This window comes from Laccaria bicolor, genomic scaffold (genome assembly GCF_000143565.1).
Source record: "Laccaria bicolor S238N-H82 LACBIscaffold_6 genomic scaffold, whole genome shotgun sequence".
NCBI lineage: Eukaryota > Fungi > Basidiomycota > Agaricomycetes > Agaricales > Hydnangiaceae > Laccaria > Laccaria bicolor.
Window position 1 is genome coordinate 800,089 of NW_001889877.1, and position 23,117 is coordinate 823,205.

Consider the following 23,117-nt stretch of genomic DNA (forward strand, 5'->3'; position numbering starts at 1 on the left):
GAGGGATGTTCATAGTCAACTATCCATTTGAAGACATGGAGCCAGACAGCATGATGTTTATGGAAGGATTTACGCTGCAAGATGCGATGTGCGCATTGGAGGTGACTTTGTTTTTGATAGGAAAACAAAATGAAGCCACAAATTTCGTCCTAGATAGGGGAACCGAGACTTGATTCCGGACTTGTCCTGGAAGAGGAGCGCCGTCCCCCATTTGATCCCCTTACACCACTACTACCAGAGGAACTATGCTGGATACTGGACAGATCATTTTCATACGAGGTTGGCCCGACGCTTAATCTGTGTCTTTAGCTCACGTATTCATCCAGACGGAATTTCATGCAGGGAACTTGCTCTCTCACACCGTTTTCACGTTTTTATACGTGCACCATCTTCCGGACATTGAACCAGACCTCTTGCCTTCCACCTCATGGCGTGACCCTCTCCGCCCACGAGAACTCGTCACCCTTGTACTGCGTTCTGCGGTTCAAGGGTTGTTGAAATCGTGCGATCTCTCTTGGCGAGAGCTATCAAAAGGTGGTATGCAAGATGTCAGTTTTTTTTCTCGAGTCCGTCTAGGAGGCTTTGACCATTTTTTTAGACAGAAGACTGGCAGAGTGACAAATGCGAGATTTCCTTGTTGTCAGGGCTCCCTGTCAACTTCGTGTTATCTCTCCTAGAGGAGGCTTCGACTTGGCTATCAAACCATTTTCAAGGTTAATCAGAATAACCCCTCCTTCTCACTATCTCATTGGTCGCAGTTTCCCCCTGGAACGCCCCGCTAAGAGCAAGGATCCTTCTGCGCAAGGTTTGTTGATCCACAGCTATTCTTTTCATCCCCGTCTCAAACCAGTTGCAGACCATTCTTCAAATCATGCACAGCGATGTCTGCAAAGATCCCGCTCAGTATCATCGTCTCGTGCAAGTGGCGCGTCAACATCTGGACTACGCTGAAGGTCACCCTTCCCCCGAGTTTGAAGAAGGTTCAAAACCACACCTCGCGTTTGATCCTTATATTGGCCGCCGCCTCAATACATTCATACCCATGCGCCTCATCCCCGCACCTTCCGTCAAGCAAACCTGGGAGACGATCCGACGGCTTCTAGATGGATGGCAAGAACTCAGCCTGTTAGCCCAATGCCATAGCATCTCGATCTGGGAGGTATGGAAATTTACTAGCGTGTGTAAATGATTCACTTACACCAAGCTAAAACAGACGGTGGGGCATCTCAGGCTCTGGCTTTCTAATCCCCCTTTGCAGACACCATACATCCGTTCTCTCACCCAGGTCCGTCACCATCTTGACTGACGAGCTGGCTTGTATCTGATGTCCCCGCCGCAGTCCACCTTCTACGACGGCCTGCTTGTGTTGAGCAAATACTCATTCCACTGGCTTATCGATCGCTTTTTCTTCGAATCTGTCGGTGTGACATTCTCCTCCATCACGGACAGCATCAATGAGGAATGGCGGGGTAAAACCCCTCCGCCTTTGCAAAAGGTGGAGCGATGTTTTTACAAGGTAGGTTCCTCCCTCCCCAGCACATCTGTCTGCTGGCTCAATATCCTGTTTTCCCGTTGGTAGCTAATCACTCCTCACATCAGAGCCCTCTGGTTTAACCCGCCACGGCAGCGACGACATCTCATGAAGTCACTTGTTGATTGGCATGTCTTGTATGATTCGATGTTGGAAGTTACGGATGAAATCGATATAGATGTGAACGGTTGCACCTCTAGTGTTCCATGCCGTAAAGCTGACGGAGTACTTTAGGCTCTTCCCCAGAATCACATCCTGACGAAGCTTCCCTACGTGGCGCTATGTTGGCGGCTTGCTTCTCTGCGGGAGGTCGTCCTTTCCGGATTTCAATTGGAGTTATACGTTCCGGAAGAACGACCTTTTGCGTACTGGTATGCGACGCAAATGCTGGACGTCCATCTCACTTGCATTGATAACTTGTTTGCCGTTGTGCCGAAGGGTTTGTTTCAATCATGACTTCATCTCACCTGCGTTGACGATACGACAGAATCCAATGCATACAGAGAGCTCACCTATCAAAGCCAGCTTCTCACAGCGCTACAATCAATGACGGCGGCCTTGTTTATGGTTAGTTCACTGATCAATTGGTTTTGAACATGATGACACATTTCGCTACCCGTAGGTTTCCATCCCCTTGATGTCCTTCGAATGGGAACGCATGCGACCCAATTTCTATAGACGCTACAAATGGGCCTTTAGACCAGAATACGAAAACATCAACGCACCGGTGGTTGCTCAGCCTGCACTGCATGAGTTCATGCAGGCCTGTGCCGAGATTTTGGAGGTGCGTTTGCAACCCAGTTTCTATCAATCTCTTCCAACACATTGCCGCAGGGAGAGGAGCGCACATCACCGGCGGAATCAATACAATTTGCTCTTGTAATCCTGTCGGAGCTCCTTCGGTCACAAAGTTTTGGCGGCTGGGCAAGTTATTGGGAGAAAGAACGAACACAAGTGAGAGTGTTGTGTTCAACGTGAGATGCCTCCTTTTCTAACGATGTCGAAGTTTGTACGGAACCTTGCCGATGCGTGTGCCAACCTCAGCGGACTACCTGGCTCAACAAAAGAACTTGATTCGTTCAACGCCAAGACGTTGAAGTGGGATCCACAAGTCCACCCATGGTTCCCTGTTCTCTCTCAAACTTCTGCATCGGATTCAAAGCCAAACGACGTTGACGAAATACCTTAGTATCTGTGATGGGCCGAATCGTGACCCGGTGACCAGTTTATATGATGCAGAACTTAAATGTTCAAGTCCCTCTATGTCGCCCAGCGGCCTTGTCACTAGTGGAGTACAGTGTTGGACGAGCTCGCACACCCACCCCAGGTGTAACCCAGGTAATTCAGGGTCTGCATTGGTACATCGAAGAATTGAAGGGGCGCGGTCCAGACTTGGTCCAGACTGTAGCTTTGGTCAAATCGTAATATGCCCACATGAAGGGTGGAGGTTTTCGTTGCTGATCTTTGATTTACATATACCCCAGGCCAATTCCGATACACATAGTTTTGACCTATGGAGAAGATGAAATGCACTTCCTTATGTTGTCTACTGGTTTCCACGAGAATAACCGGGACATAGACTCCAAGTTCCCCCGCTTGTGCTTAGTATGTAGACGAACATTCTATTCCAGGCGGCATTCCATTTCGAAGCTCAAGCTTCAAGCTTCAAGCCTCGAGGTATATATATACGTAATATGTAAGTAACGCAGGGACGATGATCATCCACGATGTGGGCTGCCACGGTTACAGCTCGTCGATAAGCCACCCCAAAGCCCATCCACAGGTATTTGAAGCTGCAGAAACCCCTCTCGTAACTTAACTTTCCACCAACTTTCCACAGACATGCCTCCCGATATCGGCGTAAACATTGTGTGTTGCTACTTCATGGAATGCCAGAACGCGCACAAGGTTGGTTACAAGGCGCCATTAAAATGCGGTAATTGCGGGTAGGCCCTCGCTTTTTAAAAATTATCAAAATCTTCATGTTTCTCCAAGCACAGCGCGATATTGCAGCAAGGCGAGCCTTCATATAATCCCTCGACTTGTCTATGCCACTGTATGTACTAATGAGATTCGTTACCAGGAATGTCAGCGAGCGCATTGGAAAATTCACAAAGCATTTTGCAAAAACTGGGCCGAAACCGCAAAGCAGAATAACGCGACCTCTCTCATTGACGTGAAGAAGAAAATGACTCGGTTTCTGTGGCTGATCCGAGGCCTGCCGAGTTACTCGCGAACCCTCTTCGATGAATACACCCTTGCCAAACAGAACGGCTTCAAGGGTTGCATGGAGTTCTTTTTCTCCACCTTCCAGGAGCTCTATGAGGCGATCGATTTTATAGAGGCGCTACCTGTGGTCGAGGAGAGGATGTATTACCCGATGCCGTATAACGCAACTTATCAGAAGGGACCGGATGGGATGCCCGTCGGAACAAAGGTGAAGATGCGATTGATTTTTGAAGAACATAGGAAAGAGTTTGTGGAGAAAGTCGTGGACAAGAGATTTTTCACGGAGAGCGATACGAGGGAAAATCTGCCCAAACTGCTGTCATATGTTGGTGATTCAGAGGACATATTCGTCCTCAGCTGCTCGGTGAAGTTGGAAGGGACCTATGCGACGTATAGCTATGAGTTCATATACCGGGAGTTTGACGGGTACGAAACTCTGAGGTTGAAGGGCAGCGGTGACGCTCAAGTCTGAATGATTTCCTAGACTAACGAATCGAAACGAGTCTACTACCGTTGTTTAGCGTCAGTGTAGAAAAAACCCTGCTGACACTGGTACGCACGTTATTGAGCATGCCAACACCGTCGCTTTTCAAGCAAGTTGAAGGTTGGTTGAAGGTGTACTTACGTTTCGTTCATTCAAGATCAGCATGGAAGTCCAAAGAAAGCACTGACCCTTGTGCGGTCATGTGCAATTCCGAGTCCGTCGAACATTGAATGTGCTTTCCCTCAGTACCTTCATTGACGCAGACAAAACTGATATCACAGCTACAGTAAACTCCAACATTCGGCCCTTTATTTTGCACCGTATTATCATGTCGACGCGAAACGCAACGGCTTCTTCGTCTCGCCGAATCGCAGGACGCGCAAGTGAATTCCATCCTTCAGTCACACTTTATGAAATCAAAGCTGAGGAAATTGAGGAGCCACTCCGACGTTCAAAACGCGTCAAGGTCGAGCAGAAGTTAGAGATACTCCCTGACCTCGAGGATTTCAAACTCGTCCAAGATACACCGAAGAGGACGGTATCCATTTCCAAGTCTTCTTCACCAGCAAAGTCTCCTGTGAAAGCGAAACCGATACCCCAAGCTTTGAAGACACCTCATCCTGAACCAGAAAGATGGAAGGAGACTTATGATACAATCAAGGAAATGCGGTCTAATTTCGTGGCACCCGTAGACACTATGGGCTGCGACCAGGCTCAGTTCAAGGAGTCTGACCCCAAGGTGCGATTCAATTTTATCGTATTCGCGAGCTATATTCAATTCTTCTTGCAGAGTCGACGTTTCGCTACTCTCGTTTCCCTTATGTTATCTTCCCAGACTAAGGACGAAGTGACAGATGCGGCGGTATCCAAGCTCAGAGAAGCCCTTGGGGGTAGCTTGACGGTCGACGCCATGATTGAAGCGGAACCCTCAGTCATATCCGAGGCTATAGCGAAAGTAGGATTCTGGCGTCGGAAGACTGAGTCCGTTTTTTTCGTTCTCGCGTATGCGGCACATAACTGACTCCCTCAGTTATCTACAGCGTGCTGCGCAACGGCTTCGGGATGAGTTTGATTCAGACGTTCCCAAAACTGTGGACGAGTTATGCTCATTGCCAGGTGTTGGTCCCAAAATGGCCTTTCTTGCTCTTCAGGTTGCCTGGGATTTGTATGATTTCCCGTGCCCTACACTGGCGTTTATTAATGGTGCACAGGAACCATGGTATTGGTGTCGATGTTCACGTGCATCGAATAACGAATCGCTTAGGGTGGCATAAGAAGCCAACGAAGAACCCGGAGGAGACAAGGTGGAATCTCTCCGCTCCGGTCTCTTCTCTCCGCTCAAAGTTTACAGATTGAACCTACAGTCATGGCTGCCCAAAGAGCTACACCGAGAGATAAACCACATGCTCGTTGGTTTTGGCCAAGTAAGTTTATCTATCTTCGTACCCTTCATCCTCGCGGCTTATCGAAAAGTAAGGTTGTTTGCCTTCCTGTGGGTCCAAAATGTGACTCATGCGCTCTGAGCACCAAGCAGCTATGTCCGAGTGCACGCAAAGTTGAAGCTGTAAAATCAAAGAAACGCAAAGCAGTAGTCGTAGAAGACTCTCCTCCGCGCATCGAGGTAGCTCTGGAAGTCGAGGAGACAAAGGCATTCCTTGATGACAATTCTCCTTGATCACCGTGGCAGTCGTGAAACTCATAACACGTTATATATCCTACTAATATCATCTATTTGCGCGCATCCATGGCCATATCCCAGAAAGCTCTCTCCAAGCGGGTACATTGCTCCCAAACACTCCGCCACTCCTTCAATCTCGCAGGAGACGGGGGATCAGCGATAGCCAAATTTTCGATTGCTTCTGCGTTGCCCTCGTCAACTTTCAGTTGACAATGATGACGGAATTCCGCACCTAATCCAATCTTAACTGCATTCTGATACTGCTGGCCTGCATATACCTCAATCCACTCTTTGTATGGGTTTCCTTCTATCACAACCCAGCTGTTCTCTTTGGATGCTTCTTTCGCGAGCCAAAGCCCTACCTCTCCATAGCCTAACAAACACGCCATCAACGCCAACAGCAACTTTGCTGCGTCGCCTATGGGGTCAAAGTCAGCACTGATGATGCTTATCGACAACAATCACCGACCTTCCAGACCAACCGTCATCAAGTACGACCCGTACGCTATAGTTGTGGTTGCTTCCGGTGTGTTTTCCAGTTCTTGAGAATCTGTACTAAATGACTCGCAGAGGGTTCTGTGAGTTTGGATTTCTTGTAGGATGTTAAGGATGGCCTGTGCTGAACTTTCAATCCCCATGAACGAAGTTGACTTGGCTGATAAGAGACTGCCCATTTTTCCCTGAACATTTTATCTGATCTCTTTCGTGAGGTACGCACCCATATGCGCGAGCATAATACTTCAGATAATGATAGTCTTGCCTTGGTCGTTTCGTCAGGTATTCACATTCGAAGGTATGGTGCAGATTTGTGGCGTACCTGATGAAATGAGAGAAGGCCTCAATCTCAAGGACTCCCCTACCCAGTCGTTTCACAAAGTCGTGTTCGACGTATTCTTTCCAAAGCTCAGCCGTGCTTTGGATCAGCATCCGTGTAAATGGGTATGGGTTACAAAGTGTTCGCCTATATCATTATCTAGGTCAGTAGAATAACCTGTAAGCCAGGCGAAACGCACTGAGGAATTTTCAAAGTTGTCAGTGAATGGAGGTGGTTGAGAGGCCCATGCCCTTTGCCCATCGGATGGGCAGCCTCGATTCCCATGTGTGTGAATATAGCAGCATTCTTGGTTGCCTCTTCCACTTCAGATATATGAAATCAAGTTAAACAAGCAATGCAATCATTCGACTTACAGCTGAGGCCACAAGCGAGTTCGCATGCAATGGCTGAGCTCAGCGTACATCCTGTCCCATGAGTACTCGTCGATTCGATTCTCGGCATGACAAACAACGACTTCTTCCCATTGGATTGGTACAACACATCAACGACCAGCTCAGGATGGTCAGCCACGTTAATGCCGGTCTGAAGAATCTCCATATTCTCGTCGTATAGTCCCAGACGAACGATATTGATACCAGGATGCCCACTAGAAATGCGAATGACGTCTGTCATCGTCGATGTGATATGACCACCCTTGAGGAGAACGGCCGCGCATCCAAATGACAGTAACTGCTCGGTAGCAGATAGCATGTCTTCCAGACTCGTGATGTCCACAAACGGGTTCCGGGAGGACAAGAGCAGCTCAGCCTCCGCTTTGTTTGGAGTGATTAGAGTAGCCAGAGGAAAGAGCTCGTCAATCAATATCTCTACAGCCTCGGGATGGAGAAGTGTGTGTCCGGACGTTGATACGCAAACGGGATCACAAATCAAGGGAGGTAAAGCCTTGTTCTTGTAGTGAGCCTTCAGCGATTTGACTACCTGTTTGGTGTTTTCAACGTCATACAGCATGCCAGTCTTGATCGCATTGATTTCGAGGTCCTCTAGTACAGAGTGTATCTTTGCAATTATTTAACCTGTGGGTGTCGGAAGGATCGGAGTAACGCATGCGGACTGACTTGCTGGGCAACAAATTCTGGAGGACACGGATGCACCCCGTGTACTCCTTGGGTGTTTTGGGCTGTGAGGGCCGTTATCACACTTGCTCCGTAGCATCCGTGAGCCGCGAACGTTTTGAGGTCGGCCTGTCAATGCAGAGGGGGATAGTTACGCTTCGCGTCGCTGCCTGGTGACGCTACGTACCTGTATTCCAGCGCCTCCACTAGAATCCGAACCTGCGATCGTCAATACTGAGCGCAGTGGAGTAGTCCTCATCAAGGTTCGGAAAGGTTTACAATCACTTATGTCATTATGAACAATAATCAATGAAATTTGGGCGTGGGTGTGAGATTGATGGCTTATGTCTGTTTTTGGACGACCTTATGTCTTTTTTTGGACATGTCTCAATATAGACATAAATTATGTCTATATATGGACATAAGGTGTCCCAGACATGGCACCAGAGCCGGAAGTTGTGATTACGTAACTGACATATATTAAACCTCTCAAAAAGCTGGAGCATTCTACCCCCTTCATTGTCCATTTCCTAAGTTGACGCCGGGGAACACCAAGTTATTTGACCAAGTCTTCGATGGAATTTACTGGCTTTGCGTTCGTGGACGAGGAGGAAACGATACTAGATGGAGTCCCAAGCGACCTCGCAAAACGCAAAGAACAACGTGCCATCAACTCTGCCCAACGTCGGGAAAAGGCAGAGAAGCTAAAAAACGACGTGAGTTGTTAAATGAATGACTTTCATACACGTAGTCTTACGTTTTACTCGAAGGGAAACCGCCTGTTTAAGGACGGCGACTATAAAGGCGCATCTCGCGTTTACGCCCAGGCTGTCGAGCTCTTTGGTCCACGGCCTGTTCTAATGTCCAACTTAGCGGCAGCGTATATGAAACTTGAGCTGTTTGTCATTTCAACGACGTTTCTTTGTTCAGAATTGACTGGTTAAGAAAGATACGAAGAGGTCGCATGGGCGGCGACAACTGCTCTTCAATTCGATCCTCGGATGATCAAGGCTAGGTTTCGGAGAGCGCTGGCCAGGAAGGCAATGAAACAGTTTAGAGCTGCAATGGCTGGTACGTGATCTTATCGTCGTCACCCATTATACATGCGGTAACGTTGGCGCAGACCTCGAGGTAGTTGTAGCACGGGATCCTGGCTGCTCTGAGGCTCGTAACGAACTGGAAGCCATTGAGAAACTCACGGATTCTGAGGGAGACGTTGGAGATGGATATTCATTCGACGAACTCAACTGGCCATATTACGATGGTGAAGCGTGGGATTTACTCTCGGACTCTGACTCAGAAGATTGCAACCACATTGGCAACGGGATTCCTTGCCGCTTTTATAACAGACTTGAATGTAACAGGGGAGAGAACTGTGCCTACTCCCACGCACCTGACAACAAAAGCGTTCGTGATGATCTGTGAGTTATACATTGGCCTACAGTGTTAATTCTTACTATCCTTCTGCATGGTAGTGGGAAGAATGTTTGCCTCAAAGACTTGCTTGGAACGTGTAAATTTGGTGCCACTAGATGCGTCTATTCGCACACGAAGGCGTCACCGGCCATGCCTTCGAATGGCTGGTGGCATGACCCAGAGCAAGTTGCGTCTGCAAGGGAAATCTTCGCGTTTGCAGAACGGGAGACCACTGATGTTGGGGTTTTCAACACCCTCGTTCGTCACCTGCCTGGTGTCCACGGGGTGGCAGGACGTGCAAGTCGGAAGATAATCGCGAAGCACATAAAAGAGAATGGCGTTCTCGTCAGCAAGGCCGAGCAAAAGGCAAAGTCCCCCGCGAAATCTACGATTCAAGCATCTAGTCGCTTTGTCCTGTTGCTATCCCTTGAAAATCAGGAATTCTTCTCTAGCATACAAGAGCATTTCCTCAAAGCCATTCGTGCAAAGGTCAAAGTTGTTCAAGCAAAGTCCCTTACCGAGGCTCTCTCTCTGCTCTCGTCGCCTGACCTTGCAGCTGTCTTTGTTACGGATCCCGGAATCGTCAAGCGCAAAAACAAAAAGGCTGCCACAAAGCTCGCGGAGTACGTCAAGTCGGGCGGCTCGGCTGCCATTGGAGGCAACTTTGCCTCATTTGTTTCTGGTCGCGAAATGGAAGCCTTTTTCCGCCAAACATTTGGCCTCAATTGGACATACGGTGCTTACCACCGCACTACGTTCGCCCTCAACCCGTTAAATGAGGTTGCGGCCAGGAACCCGTCGCTAGCGAATGCCTATAGTATGAAGACGCTTCATCTCGGTGGCATCTCCCCGGAGATGGCGATGTACAAACCCAATGAAGAGTCTCGACTTGAGTCTCTAGTTTTCGCACCAGTTAAAATAGAAAACTCGCTTGAAGCTCCGGCGGTGTGCACACGTGTTGGACAGGGATATCTTGGGTTTCTTGGCGACGTCAATGGCGAAATATGCTCTACAAATACACTTCTTGCCATGCTTGGCTTTCTGGACACCTCAAACATACCACTGGCTCCACCGGAACCACCAACTACAGCTATCAAGACAGAGGAGAATACAGGGAAGGCTTCAAGCAGCTCTGGGTCATCGCCATCTCCTAAAAAGTTCACCCTCATTATCACTCTCGAAGACGAGGAGGTATTCCATCGTATCCATGAAGAACAGGTCTCAACTTTGAAAGACAACGACGAAGTCAAGACTGCTTCGACCTCAGCTCAAGCTCTACAACTTCTTCAATCTCCAGATCTTAGGGCGATATATGTGGCCGACGCAGGCATCATCAAGTCGACAAACGCACGCGTCTTGACAAAAGTGGTTGAGTTCACCAAGTCAGGGGGCACACTTGTTGTTGGAGGCATGTTTCCCTCCATGGCGTCCAATCCGGAAATGTCCAAGTTCTTTTCTGCCTTTGGGTTGAGTTGGAAGAGAGGGTCTTATGGCTGGAACGAATTTGACGCGGTTTGGACTAGTGAAACCGGGAAGCGGAACCCCTCGTTGCCAGAGTCTTACAGCATGAAAGCGGTCAACATCGAGTCTATTCGCCCTTCGGACGTTGTTTACATGCAGGGTGGTGATCTATGGGATGACGATGACGATGACTTTAATGTCTTTACGAAACCAGCCACGCCTGGTTTTGAATCCCCTGTTCTGCGGACGCGTGTCGGAAACGGATACTTGGGTTATGTTGGCGATGTCAACGGCGAGGACGAATCGACCGAAGTGGTTCTTGCTCTCCTCGATCTTCTTGACCCTCCGCCACCAATTGCGGGGCCGTCGTCGCGCAAGTTTGTGATGGTTCTTTCGTTCGGATTAACCAAGATCACGGAGGACATCTTTTCCAACTTCTTTGCCGAGTTGCGGCGCAGGGTCGAGGTTGTCCGCGATCTATCGAATGAACGGATGGTGGAACTTATGCCTTCACCTGACCTCGTAGGCATCCTAGTAACAAGTCCAGCAATTGCCGACCCCAATAATGCGTACATCCTATCCAAGATCGCAGAGTACTCCAAGGCTGGTGGAAATGTTATTTTTGCGGGGTTATTCTCCGTTGGTCTCGACATGGTTGAGGCGAAACAGTTTTTCTTTGAATCATGGGGCTTCTCTTGGGACCTCGTGAACCCAGGTTCTACGGAGCTGGTCAAAAACCCACAAAACCAGCTCACGAAGAAGCACCAGGATTTTTCTGAGGCTACCGATGAGGGCAAAGTGGCCCTTGCGGGAATAGAACCCACCATGGCTGTGTATAGACCCGAAAGTGCCTCATACTGGAACTCCCGGACGAACAACTACCAGTCGAGCGTTGTTTTTGCGGATGTTGGACAGGGACACCTTGGTTTCATTGGATATGATCACTTTGACGGTCATGTTCGGGATGTCACGTTGGCGATGCTCGGCTTGTAAAATTAAACCAATACTCAGAGCAAGTAGTATAGACTCTCTATTATAATCGACATATATAAAATTGTACATAGTAAGGGAACAAGTCCTTCAATTTCACCGCTTGTTTCATCAGGGATATATACTACCATACCGTCAAAGAGCTGGCTAGCTTGCTGCCTTTCATGACGGTTGTCGTTCACTTGGACGTATCCACGTTCAGCACACCTGATGGGCCATGCCAGCCGTTTCAAACCAAAATATGTGACGAAGTAAGAAAGCATACCACATTAGTTGGAGGTTGCACAATCTGCAATGACGCATCTGGATCTTGAACAGACTCGCCGGGATGCTTGGTTTTCCCACTTAATGCCTTTAGCTTCGTCGCCTGGAGCTTCATCTGATAAAGAAATGAACCCCCTCGTTGGGAAGCGCCCCTGTTAAATGGAATACCTTTTTCTCCTGTTTTTCAACCAAACCTTCCAACTCCCGAATTCTAACATCCTTTTCCGCAATCTGAGCTGCTTGCCTTCGTGAAGCTATCACCAACCAGTTGTTTTCCTCCTCTTCGGAAGCAAGTTTTTTTTGCGCCTCGTGAAGTAGTTGGCTCAATTCATCCATATCTCGTTGCAATAGCTCTGTAACTTCAAGATCAACCTTTGATTCTTTCAAGGCATCTCGCATGATTTCATTATCTTTCTTGATACGCTCTAGCTCCGCAAATAGTGGCGTCACACGTTGGTCAAGTGTCTGCGCAGCCTGTAGAAGTTTCTTCTGAGTTTTTCCGTGGTACGTCAGTTCGCGAATTTGAGTGTGTCATGGGCCACATACCTACCGAAGTTGTTGCGTCCGTCTGCAGTATTTTCTCCACCTCTCGAATCTTCCGTCCTGCCTTCTTCACGCTATTTGCAGGTGACGTTTCATCAATGTTATCTAAACCGTTTATAACGTGGTGAGCTCTTTCCTCCACTGAGTATTCCACGAATGTGGCGAATATGGGGTGTGGCTCGTGATCGCCAATGATCGCCCGACATGAGCCACAACTAGCTTCGTTATCAACTGATCTTGCGGTTCTGGCATTCTCGTCCAGACATTCTTTACAGAAGCCATGTCCTGTGAACGTTTCAAGACGTTTCGACTCCATTAACGATCACAGTTTGACTTTGAAGACACACACCACATTTCAAGAATAGGATTCTTTGAAGGGGTAGATGCTCTTGGCAGATATTGCAAAGGACCTGGAATCTTGGCATGTATCCTAACAATCTCTTCGATAACGTTTCCTGAATTCCTTCAGTTGACGATCTATGGTGATAACAATAAAAGTGGTTACATAGCTTCAAGGCGTGACAGGACGTGTTTCAATGGGCATGATGTGACACAATCTTTCTAAATTTAGCCCACAAAAAATCGTTAACTGACAACCATACAGGATTGGGCAAAAGTTGAGTCCTCATGACACACTGATAACCTCAATCTGATAAATAGCGATCTACCCATCCGAATACCGTCTCTACTGGTAAGATTCACCCAAGGATGTGGTTTCTCCTGAGTACACCACACTTACTATGACAGGCGCCACATGCGATTGGCCATAGTGCGATTGGAAGCAATAGTCGTCGCGTCTGGGGTGGAAAGTGTTACGTGTAAGTATAACAAAGCTACAAACAACTTGAAGGGATATAAAAGAGAAGCGCGGCACGCACATAATACTCAACCAGATATCCAACACACTACCGCCCCTCAACCTCTCAAACATACAAGGTACGAAGCGAATCGCTATACTAGAGGCGTTGACTATACTTCCCCACAGTCGTGAGCCATGTTAGTTTACACAGGAAAATTCAACACCGAGAGCTACGCCATCAACGAGAACATCTTCGTTGTTCTCCTTGAGGATTGGGTTGAGCGCGGTGGCGTACTTGTTTTTTCGACCTTCACCAAGGATGATGCTGGAGTCGAGAAGCGCCCCTTTGACCTTACCACCCAATACGTTCTCAGATCGTCCGACTCTGACGTCAAGGCGTTCGCCATCCGAGACCTCAACAACGAGGCCTTCTATTGGTTCAACGCCACCCGGGGCACAGACACCATCACTCTCAACCTCAACCATGGCGATCGGCTCATTACTGAGGGCATTGAACTGACCAAATTAAACGCGTAAGCCTTGAGGTACGCATCGAACACATTCGCACTGGTCCCACTTGCTGATATGATGCACTGGCCCACCAGGAAATGGAGATTTTGTCGACAGGCTGGAAGGGAATGGAGCAAGGACAATTAGCTATCTTGTGTTCGATGTCGGAATAGATCAAAGTGTTTGCATCCTTCAATGTGTGACGAGTGATCTACTCGAGTATTGAGGAATTAAATTGAGCTGAGAAGCTCACGAGAAGCCTTCCGGAAACTGTTAATTGTGCAGGGAAAATCAGGCGTTGGAGTAGCAATCTGAATTGGCCTCATTGTTTTGGAACTATGATTTAATTCCTGGCTGACGAGATTACAGAGGGTAACACTCCAAGAAGAAACACTATGCGCGGTGCGCACGCCAGCTGAGATCAAGAGAATCGTCCACCAGGAATCTGTACCAGTAAAAGGCGAATGGAGCCGTTACTGCGTGCCACAATGAGTGAGCATCTATGATTCTCCCCCATGGAGGAAAATCGAAACAACTCTAGACTCGAAGTTGCTAGCGACGTTAAAGCCGCAAATGCACCCGCAGTCGTCGCAAATGATGGGCGGTAGGAATTAGGACGGGAAGGGTATCTTTTTGAGACAGAGATGGAGGCCGGTACAACGTCCACAAGGTATTATGAAGAACTCCCACTGGGATGAGGTTGAAGCATCAAGAAAACATGAGTGTAATCTTTGGGCGTTTTTGTAGTCTTTGGAAAGATCTAAAGCCCTCAAAGACATTGAGACCACACATCTTATTGTACCATAGATGCACTAAAATCATATGCCGGCTCTCGTTGGGAAGGCGGAAAGTGGTGCCCGCTGTAGAGGTAGGATGGTGGTAGATGGCTAGATGAACATGACTGTGCTAGTCCAAGATATGGGCATTCGGGAGTGGTAAACTTACTTGTAAGGGGTGTCAATGTCAAAGGAGGACAGTGGAGACGGTGGGGAACTAAAACAGCTAGTCAACATGATGGCTACATGGAGCGAGGTTGGCCTAAATGGTCACACTCATCAACGTCCCACACACCTAAGGCAAAAATGGATTTGACGAGGCCGAGCTTCTTGGCGGCGATGGCAGTAAAGGAGACATGAACTCAAGAACATCGTTAATGTTAGTGAGTTCTTGAGCAGAGAGAGAACCTACCTGCCGCCTCAAGCATATCCGTGGGCCGGCTTTGAAAGGGAGGGTCCGGCACCATTCTTGGCAGGAAAGATGACGGGTCTTGAGGTGGTCCTGTCCAAAGTGTTAGGGGTCAGTTTGAAGGCGGAGTCGAGTGCCAAACCTAATATTGAATGAGTCAGTCTTGTTCAACTATGAGCAGAACAAGGTGGCTCACACTGCCGGACAAAGCCTATGGTTTCTATAAGGTAGCAAAGTTGAGAATTGACGAGAACAGGAACTGTGAAAGAAATTACGTACCATTGATAACCGCGCAGATACTTCATATCCCTGATATCTTCGTATGTCGGCCGTCTGGATTCCCCAACCTTCTCGAGGATCTCTTAGCGCAGACTTTGCAAAATTCTTCCGCAAGCATGTAAACGCCGCAGAACCCGATTTCGAAGTGGAACCTGTCGCAGAAAGCCCCGATGCGGTCTACGAAAAGGAAAAAAAAAAAAGGTAGAATCACAACAAGGGAACCAGAAACCCACGCACCGTCGAGCTAGCCGCGAGGAGTATATCAGTTGAGTGGTACGTTTGACAATTTGACGATGCTGGGACGTGGACTTGGTATGGCGGTGGCGTATTGAGTAGGTCGGGCATTGATCACGTTAGCGCTAAGAAAGGGGGTGTTTACCTGTTTAACGTGAGAGGAAGAAAGGAACGCACGCTGCCCATTGGCCGTATAGGTCCCAACGACATCCTGCAAGTCAAACGCCAACTGCCCATCCTGCCGCATGTGTGATGCTGTTTGAATTTTGCCAATACAGATGAGATGACCGCCTTCGTTCTTAGGGTTGAACGTACCTTGGTAGTTGTTAGAGAAGCAGATGATTGGTGAATGTCAACAGCAACGAGCCGCCCCATTGAAGCATGTGGGTGGCAATGTTGGAGAGGCGAGTGCTAAGCGTGGGCAGTGGGGATTTTTTACCAGAAGACATCGCGGTTGAACCCCAGTATTCTTGAACTCTCGAATTCTAACGTCCTTTGGTCTGCTTGCCTTCGTGAAGCTGTCACCAACCGGTTGTTTTCCTCCTTTTCGGAAGCAAGACTTTTTTGCGCCTCGTGAAGTAGTTGGCTCAACTCATCCACATGTCGTTGCAATAGCTCTGTAACTTCAAGATCGATCTTGGCCTCTTTCAATGCATCTCGCATGATTTCATTATCTTTCTTGATACGCTCCAGCTCCACAAATAAGGGCGCCACACGTTTGTCAAGTGTCTGCGCAGCCTGCAGAAGTTTCTTCAGACTTTTCCCATAGCACGTCAATTTGTGGATTTGAATGTGTCACGGGCCACGCACGTACCGAAGTTGTTGCGTCCAGTTGGAGTATTTTCTCCACCTCTCGAATCTTGCGTCCCGCCTTCTCCACGCTACTTGCAGGTGACGTTTCATCAATTTTATCTAGACCTTTTACAACGTAGTCAGCTCTTTCCTCCACTGAGTATTCCACGAATGTGGCGAATATGGGGTGTGGCTCGTGATCGCCAATGAGCGCCCGACATGAGCCACAACTAGCTTCGTTATCAACTGATCTTGCGGTTCTGGCATTCTCGTCCAGACATTCTTTACAGAAGCCATGTCCTGTGAGCGCCTCAACTCCATTGACGATGTCAGTTTGACGTTGAAAACACACACCACATTCCAAGAACAAGACCCTTTGAAGGGGCAAATGCTCTTGGCAGATATTGCAAAGGATCTGAAATCTCGGCATGTATCCTGACAATCTCTTCGAACTTGTGCAAGCGAAATTCCTTCAGTCTGTCGCTAAATGACGATTTATGGTGTTAACAATAAAAGTGGTGCAAACGTCCAAACGTTCAAGGCGTGACAGTACGCGCTTCAATCGGCATGACGTGACACTCGCACTGTTGCTAAATTTAGCTCACAATGTAGACGGCAATACAGGCTTAGGCAAAAATCGAGTCCTCATGACACACTGATCAAGAACCCCAGATTTCTAAAGACGATCTGATAAAGAGTGAATCCTCTCTACGTATCTCCATTTGAAGCGGTAAGATTCGCCCAAGGGTGTGGTTTCTCCAATGTATCTCACCACACTTACGACATAATACGCCATATGTGATTGGTCTTAGTGCAGTTGGAGCAATAGTCGCCGCGTCTGGGGTGGAAAGTGTTACATGTACAACAAAGCTACAAACAAACTGAAGAGATATAAAAGAGAAGGGAGGCACGAAATAATACTCAACCAGATATCCAACAACACTACTACCCCTCAACCTCTTAAGAATACAAGGTACGAAGCGAATCGCCATCCTGGAGACATTGACTATATGTCCCCGCAGTTGTGCGTCATGTCCCTGGTTTTCACAGGAAAGTTCAACTACTCGCCCTACGCCTCTAACGAGAACATCTTTGTTGTTCTCCTTGACGGATGGGTCGAGCGCGGTGGCGTACTTGTTTTTTCGACTTTCACCAAGGATGCATCCGGAGTCGACAAGCGCCCCTTCGACCTTACAACCAAATACGTTCTCAAAGCGTCTGACTCTGACGTCAAGAAGTTCATCATCCGAGACCTCGACAACAAGGCCTACTATTGGTTTGACGCCTCCCGCGGCACAGACACCATCACTCTCAACCTGCGCCATGCCGATCAGCTCGTTGCTCAGGACATTAAACTGACCCAGTTGACCAAGTAAGCCTTGAGGTATGCATCGACCACAGTCGCACCGGTCCCACTTACTGATATGACGCACTGGCCCACCAGGAAATGGAGGTTTTGTCGAGAGGCTGGAAGGGAATGGAGCAAAGACAATTAGCTATCTTGTGTTCGATGTCGGAATAAATCAAAGTGTTTGCTTCCTTTTATGTGTGACGAGTGATCTACTCGTGTATGTTGAGAAATTAAACTGAGCTGAGAAGCTCACGAAAAGCGTTCCGGAAATCGTTATATGTGCAGGAAAAATCAGGCGTTGCAGTAGCAATCTGAATTGGCCTCATTGTTTTGGAACTGTGATTTAATTCCCGGCCGACGGTATTACAATGTTACACTCCAGAAGGAAAGACTACGCGCGGTGCTCACGCCAGCTGGGATCAAGAGAATCGTCAACCAAAAAGCTGTACCAGTAAAAGGCGATTGGAGCCGTTACTGCGTGCCACAATGAGTGAGCGTCTATGATTCGCCCCCATGGAGGAAAATCGAACAACTCTAGAGATGTTGCTAGCGTTGTTAAAGCGACAAATACACCCGCAGTTGTCACAAATGATGGGCGGTAGGACTTAGGACGGGAGGGGTATCTTTTTAGAACAGATATCGAGGCCGGTAGAGCGTACAAGGTCCACAAGATATTATGAAGAACTCCCAGGATGAGGTTGAACGCCATGTTGTAAGCATAGTCGAATCTGGGTAGCAATGTTAGATAGGAAATATGGCCCAGATATGTCAAGATGGAGAGGATCGATAGAAGTTTCCGCTTGTGATTCATTGGTGATTTTGCGGGGTTTGAGGGCCGGGAGCGTTCAGGGGCAGGGTAGAGGTGGAAAAGGCGAATGGTAGTGTAGTACAAGGCGTAGAGAATAGCAAGTGCCGCAGAAAAATAATCGAGTTTTTCGGTGATGGGTGTGTCTACTCGTCTTATGAGGGCGATGTTTCATTAGGTGGGAAAAGGCTGACCTCGGGTGTGAAAAACTGACGACCATACCCAGGCATTTATGCTTGCAAAGCACCAGATGAGGTAGTACGGCCTCATGACGTGCGATGCCGGTACATTTTTCCAAATTTTCATCCCTCCTGCCGCATGGGCCCAGAGGTTCAACATGGAGAACGCGACGGACGCAGGCTCTTGCATACCTGAAAACCTCCAGAAAGGCCATTTCCCATAATATTGATGGATGTCGTGGCCCCACGCGACGTCCCGATCTGTTAGTTCGTGCATGCAGAGATATTTACAATCGTCTGTGCACGTCCATCTTGTCATCCTCAAGGAAAGGAGAAGAACCAGGGATGTTTGGGGGTTACAACGTTCTACTTGACAAGTGGAAACACAACCTGTGTACTCCGTCCTCTTGTCTCCCGAAGAGGCCAGTGCGAGCGCTGTTAGACATATCACGAGGAAGACAAGAGCAGGCGTCAACGAATGCCGCATAATTCTGGTTTGAGTGTGCCGGTCGTTGTGCAAAACGATGTGGATTCCGTTCCAGGTTTATTTTATATGGTGTCGAGACGGGGTGCGAGATGCCTGCAGAAGCTGTTCAATAAATGGGTATGGAGGAGTAAGGATCAAGGCCAGATAAAGTAAGGGAAATTGGTGAGATTTTGCTGACTCAGCGTTTGTTTCTGTCTTGCCTTCCTCATTCAACTCTAAGATAGCTGGCTCCAGGCTTTTCAGTTATCTACTTTCTAACGCCATCGAATCCGAAAGAGAACAAATCTCAACATAAAACAAAATTCGGCGTCAACCAAACCTCTGTCTGGTGTGGTCGAATTTGTGTTTAACTTTTACTAGCGGCAGTTCGCGCACTGTGCGTACATCGTCTGGCCACGCTCCCCTTGTGGAATAAGGTTTTCCACACCGCATTACTTGAAAGAATTTAAAGCGGGACATGGTTCGCTCATCGCAAGCGACCACATTCTCGTCTTCGCCGTATTTCTTCGATCGTGGAGTTCATGGCACAGCTCAACCAATCACTGAGCGCATCAACGTAAGCTTTTCTGGTTTCTCACTTTCTTCTACTTGTGATTATTAAATTATAGCCGCATTCCCGTCCAATCGTGTCCTATTACTTTCCAAAAGGTGTTGGAGCTCAACACTATGGAGTAAGTATAATCTCATTCGCCGTTTCTTTCAACCATCTTGACCTCTTTTTTCTCCCATTTTACAGGAAAGACATCCAATGAAACCCCACAGACTTACTTTGACGAATGCGCTCGTCATGGGATACGGACTTGATAAGCAGATTCACCACATATACGATCCTCGGCCAGCGACGCAAGAAGAACTTGAGAATTACCATGACCACGATTACATTGAATTCCTATCAAAGTTAGTTGCAATGAAACAGGTGTGAATTATTTTTGGTTGAACTTTCTGACAAAAAGCACTTAGGGTAACACCTCAAAACCAAGGGCAAATGAGGCAGATGATCGACAATTTCAACTGTGTTGAGGATTGTCCTATCTTTGCCGACATCTATGATTTCTGCCGCATGTATGCTGGAGGCTCTCTTGCGGGTGCTCGAAAATTGTGTGCGGGTACTACTGACATTGCTATTAACTGGTCTGGCGGCTTGCACCATGCAAAACGAGGCGAAGCTAGTGGCTTTTGCTACGTCAACGACATTGTGCTGGGTATTCTCGAACTCCTCAGGTTCGCTTGTGTTTCGTCATACGGAGGTCACTGAAAGTGATGTTCAAATATTTTTAGGTATCACCCCCGCGTTCTCTATATTGATATTGACATTCATCACGGAGATGGTGTCGAACTCGCTTTCTATCAGTCCAATCGCGTGATGACAGTCTCCTTCCATAAATATACTGGCGACTTCTTCCCGGGAACTGGGAAACTTGATGACAATGGGAACGGGCTGGGCAAGCATTTCTGTCTCAATGTTCCTCTCCTAGATGGCATCGACGACGACATGTATTTGACGATATTTAAAACCGTCATTGACGATACTGTCACAGCATTCCGGCCATCAGCTATCGTTCTACAATGCGGGGCTGATTCTCTAGGTTGTGATCGTCTTGGCGCATTCAATCTCTCTATTGCTGCGCATGGGGAATGTGTCAACTTCGTTCGAAAATACAACGTCCCCCTACTCGTTGTAGGCGGAGGTGGCTACACAATAAAAAATGTTAGCCGATGTTGGACGTACGAAACATCTGTTCTAGTCGGGGCAGAGATACCAGACGAACTACCAGCCACAGTCTACGATTCATTCTTTGAGGATTCACACTGGAAATTGCATCCGCCTCTGACTGGAAAAGTCGATAACCAGAACTCTCCCGCCTCCCTTCAACGTATCACAATAAGTATACGTAATAAATTACGATACCTCCAGGGTGCGCCTAGTGTGGCGATGCAGGAGATTCCTCCTGACTTGCAAGGTCTGTTGGCGAGCGAGGACCGGACGGCGGAGGAGAAGGACGAAGAGAGGGGGACAGGGCAAGCTGGCGAGCGAAGACATGATCCCAGCAATGGGAGGAACGAATACTTTGATGGTAATAACGATGTCGATCAGGACGATACGTCGGCTCGGGGGAGAGGCGGAACTCCACGACGAGGAAGGGGTAGGGGGAGAGGGCGTGGTCGTGGTCGTGGACGAGCGGTTGCAACTCCTGGAACCACTACAACCCATGGAGCGGAAGAAGACGATACAACTGCCGAAGAAAGTGTTGTTCCGCCTAGGAGAGGGCGAGGAAGAGGTAGGGGCCGGGGAAAACGAGGAAGACCTCCGATTAACAGGGACAAAGACAAAGACAAAGATAAGGACAATAACCCAACACCAGAAACACCATCCACGCCCATGGACGTTGATATTGATGGCCAATAGTACGCCGACACCTCATTATCGTACAATTGTTTGTTTTCTATGTATAATGTAGAATCTAGATGTTTACCTCACGATCGGGTTCTTACCATCGTCCTTTTTCTTGGTATTCTGCTAACGATAGCCTCTTGGCCATTTCCAGTTCCTTCAAGAACGTGGCGTCTTCATCCAAGCCTGCATCTGCCGAAGCAGTGTCAGTGGTTGGCGGCGTGGGTGTGCCGGACGTAGATGATGTACTCGTTGACGATATATCGGAGTTGCCCGTCTGACTGGTCAACTTGCTCGCCTGCTGAATTTCATGGGGATCCAAATCCATATCTTCAAACATCGCCCTCTCCGCGGCTTCCATATAGTGCTTCCGCCTTGCAGGTGTATCACGTAACGCCTTGTTGAATCGCTCTATAATCTGAGCACGCTGAGCTGGCGAGCTCTGCTGCACTGCCGCTTTACCGTCCGCGAGACGCGTAAGATGTTGCCGATTCTCCTGAGTACGTCCGACTTCAGATTGCATGCTCTTCCAGGCTCCTTGCAAGGGGTATGCTATGAATCCCATGATGCCAGCGGCAGGTCGCATGGTGACATTGACGACTACGAGAAAGAGAAGATATAGCGTTACGTTGAGAACACGATATCGCACTTACAACTTCTAGCGGATCCTTTAATGGCTCCGATAAAACCCTGTATGCGATGAGCCTGATTGAGTAGCTTATCGTGATGGCAAAGCTCACCTCCTTCTTAGCACCTTGCACAGGTTCTTTGATTAGGCCGGTGATTCCATCATAGTATCCATAAAAAATGCTCTATAACAGTCAGGACAGTATCCACAGTGCAAGAATAAGCAGCGCATACTTTTCCTCCTTCCTTGAGTCCGCTTGTGAAACCTGTAACTTTGCCAGGCTTCCGCACTTTGGAGCCGTACAATTCCGGAACGTTTTGGAACCCTTCATGAACGGAAAATACAATTTTCATGATGCCTATCAAAGGCCAAGGAACGAACAAATGTGAGCTCTTCGCGTTCGTGGGGAGAGCCCCTGGCGCACCTTGCGGAATGGCAGTCGTTGTATGGATGATGCCCTGAACCGGACGGCTAGATGACTATCAATATCAATGAACATATCCAGAGTGAGAAACGTACTAGAAGATCTCTGCGATACCGGCGTAGTAATGCGTGACAGTCCAAAATATAGCGTTAGCGCCACCTGACACCGGGTCAGAAACTTTCTTGGTGGTATCATACTCCTTCGTCCCTGTTGAACAAATTCTCGATGAGTGGTACGAAAGGATGTAGATTTGTGTCAGATATTACGGTGAAGATCCAGTGAATTCATGTCTAGCCTTTTGGCATCGGACAGGGTCTGGGCAGCGAAAGCGCTAAGCTTCATACACTGAGAAATAGGTATCAGACTCTGGCCAAAACGAGACATCAAAGAAGCGGACATGTTCCGTGGACCACCAAATCGCCATCCTCGAAGGGTCCAAGTCACAGCGCATGTTAAGGAGAGGGAGATGACGATAGAAGCTATCCACTCCCCTATTCACCCCATCCTACAGATCATCATATTCAGGCATGCATGTACGTGAAAATACAAAAACAGAAACCGAACCTCCT

At 48.1% G+C, this 23,117-nt stretch overlaps 13 protein-coding genes across 13 annotated transcripts; 7 read left to right on the top strand and 6 right to left on the bottom strand.

The window, feature by feature from the left end:
• Positions 1–5: 5 nt before the first annotated feature.
• LACBIDRAFT_315614 (uncharacterized protein) lies at positions 6–2,720 on the top strand (the record flags this gene model as incomplete). The annotated part of the gene is made up of 14 exons (XM_001878066.1): positions 6–101; positions 154–279; positions 327–548; positions 599–713; positions 759–805; positions 857–1,159; positions 1,214–1,285; positions 1,340–1,516; positions 1,628–1,711; positions 1,766–1,970; positions 2,019–2,098; positions 2,154–2,315; positions 2,366–2,485; positions 2,538–2,720. The coding sequence occupies 14 exons, from the start codon at positions 6–8 to the stop codon at positions 2,718–2,720; spliced, it is 1,992 nt and encodes a 663-aa protein (XP_001878101.1).
• Positions 2,721–3,373: 653 nt separating this feature from the next.
• On the top strand, positions 3,374–4,232 carry LACBIDRAFT_315615 (uncharacterized protein; the record flags this gene model as incomplete). The annotated part of the gene is made up of 3 exons (XM_001878067.1): positions 3,374–3,477; positions 3,527–3,548; positions 3,615–4,232. The coding sequence occupies 3 exons, from the start codon at positions 3,374–3,376 to the stop codon at positions 4,230–4,232; spliced, it is 744 nt and encodes a 247-aa protein (XP_001878102.1).
• Positions 4,233–4,842: 610 nt separating this feature from the next.
• On the top strand, positions 4,843–5,796 carry LACBIDRAFT_146613 (uncharacterized protein; the record flags this gene model as incomplete). Its single annotated transcript, XM_001878068.1, has 6 exons — positions 4,843–4,983; positions 5,035–5,225; positions 5,275–5,409; positions 5,456–5,548; positions 5,596–5,668; positions 5,722–5,796. Coding segments are annotated over 6 exons (708 nt in total), but the record flags the coding sequence as incomplete, so codon positions are not given.
• Positions 5,797–5,972: 176 nt separating this feature from the next.
• Positions 5,973–8,068, bottom strand: LACBIDRAFT_232790 (uncharacterized protein; the record flags this gene model as incomplete). The annotated part of the gene is made up of 10 exons (XM_001878410.1): positions 5,973–6,103; positions 6,155–6,340; positions 6,392–6,588; positions 6,641–6,682; positions 6,740–6,835; positions 6,936–7,059; positions 7,111–7,279; positions 7,361–7,753; positions 7,813–7,938; positions 7,997–8,068. The coding sequence occupies 10 exons, from the start codon at positions 8,066–8,068 to the stop codon at positions 5,973–5,975; spliced, it is 1,536 nt and encodes a 511-aa protein (XP_001878445.1).
• A 1,568-nt stretch (positions 8,069–9,636) lies between these two features.
• On the top strand, positions 9,637–10,266 carry LACBIDRAFT_153976 (uncharacterized protein; the record flags this gene model as incomplete). Its single annotated transcript, XM_001878069.1, has 1 exon — positions 9,637–10,266. A coding segment is annotated over one exon (630 nt), but the record flags the coding sequence as incomplete, so codon positions are not given.
• Positions 10,267–11,874: 1,608 nt separating this feature from the next.
• On the bottom strand, positions 11,875–12,799 carry LACBIDRAFT_315619 (uncharacterized protein; the record flags this gene model as incomplete). Its single annotated transcript, XM_001878411.1, has 4 exons — positions 11,875–11,883; positions 11,942–12,055; positions 12,109–12,429; positions 12,491–12,799. The coding sequence occupies 4 exons, from the start codon at positions 12,797–12,799 to the stop codon at positions 11,875–11,877; spliced, it is 753 nt and encodes a 250-aa protein (XP_001878446.1).
• A 678-nt stretch (positions 12,800–13,477) lies between these two features.
• LACBIDRAFT_293300 (uncharacterized protein) lies at positions 13,478–13,985 on the top strand (the record flags this gene model as incomplete). Its single annotated transcript, XM_001878070.1, has 2 exons — positions 13,478–13,815; positions 13,888–13,985. 2 exons carry the CDS (start codon positions 13,478–13,480, stop codon positions 13,937–13,939), a joined length of 390 nt encoding a protein of 129 aa, XP_001878105.1. The 3' UTR covers positions 13,940–13,985.
• A 515-nt stretch (positions 13,986–14,500) lies between these two features.
• On the bottom strand, positions 14,501–15,035 carry LACBIDRAFT_315621 (uncharacterized protein; the record flags this gene model as incomplete). Its single annotated transcript, XM_001878412.1, has 4 exons — positions 14,501–14,679; positions 14,738–14,785; positions 14,864–14,929; positions 14,981–15,035. 4 exons carry the CDS (start codon positions 15,033–15,035, stop codon positions 14,501–14,503), a joined length of 348 nt encoding a protein of 115 aa, XP_001878447.1.
• Positions 15,036–15,188: 153 nt separating this feature from the next.
• Positions 15,189–15,601, bottom strand: LACBIDRAFT_315622 (uncharacterized protein; the record flags this gene model as incomplete). Its single annotated transcript, XM_001878413.1, has 3 exons — positions 15,189–15,197; positions 15,257–15,433; positions 15,494–15,601. The coding sequence occupies 3 exons, from the start codon at positions 15,599–15,601 to the stop codon at positions 15,189–15,191; spliced, it is 294 nt and encodes a 97-aa protein (XP_001878448.1).
• A 324-nt stretch (positions 15,602–15,925) lies between these two features.
• On the bottom strand, positions 15,926–16,393 carry LACBIDRAFT_315623 (uncharacterized protein; the record flags this gene model as incomplete). Its single annotated transcript, XM_001878414.1, has 2 exons — positions 15,926–16,247; positions 16,305–16,393. The coding sequence occupies 2 exons, from the start codon at positions 16,391–16,393 to the stop codon at positions 15,926–15,928; spliced, it is 411 nt and encodes a 136-aa protein (XP_001878449.1).
• A 920-nt stretch (positions 16,394–17,313) lies between these two features.
• Positions 17,314–17,658, top strand: LACBIDRAFT_324709 (uncharacterized protein; the record flags this gene model as incomplete). Its single annotated transcript, XM_001878071.1, has 1 exon — positions 17,314–17,658. One exon carries the CDS (start codon positions 17,314–17,316, stop codon positions 17,656–17,658), a length of 345 nt encoding a protein of 114 aa, XP_001878106.1.
• A 366-nt stretch (positions 17,659–18,024) lies between these two features.
• LACBIDRAFT_247523 (uncharacterized protein) lies at positions 18,025–19,104 on the bottom strand (the record flags this gene model as incomplete). The annotated part of the gene is made up of 3 exons (XM_001878415.1): positions 18,025–18,256; positions 18,293–18,587; positions 18,633–19,104. The coding sequence occupies 3 exons, from the start codon at positions 19,102–19,104 to the stop codon at positions 18,025–18,027; spliced, it is 999 nt and encodes a 332-aa protein (XP_001878450.1).
• A 626-nt stretch (positions 19,105–19,730) lies between these two features.
• Positions 19,731–21,511, top strand: HDA16203 (histone deacetylase complex, catalytic component RPD3; the record flags this gene model as incomplete). Its single annotated transcript, XM_001878072.1, has 4 exons — positions 19,731–19,775; positions 19,841–20,001; positions 20,065–20,325; positions 20,383–21,511. Coding segments are annotated over 4 exons (1,596 nt in total), but the record flags the coding sequence as incomplete, so codon positions are not given.
• Between the last annotated feature and the right edge of the window lie 1,606 nt (positions 21,512–23,117).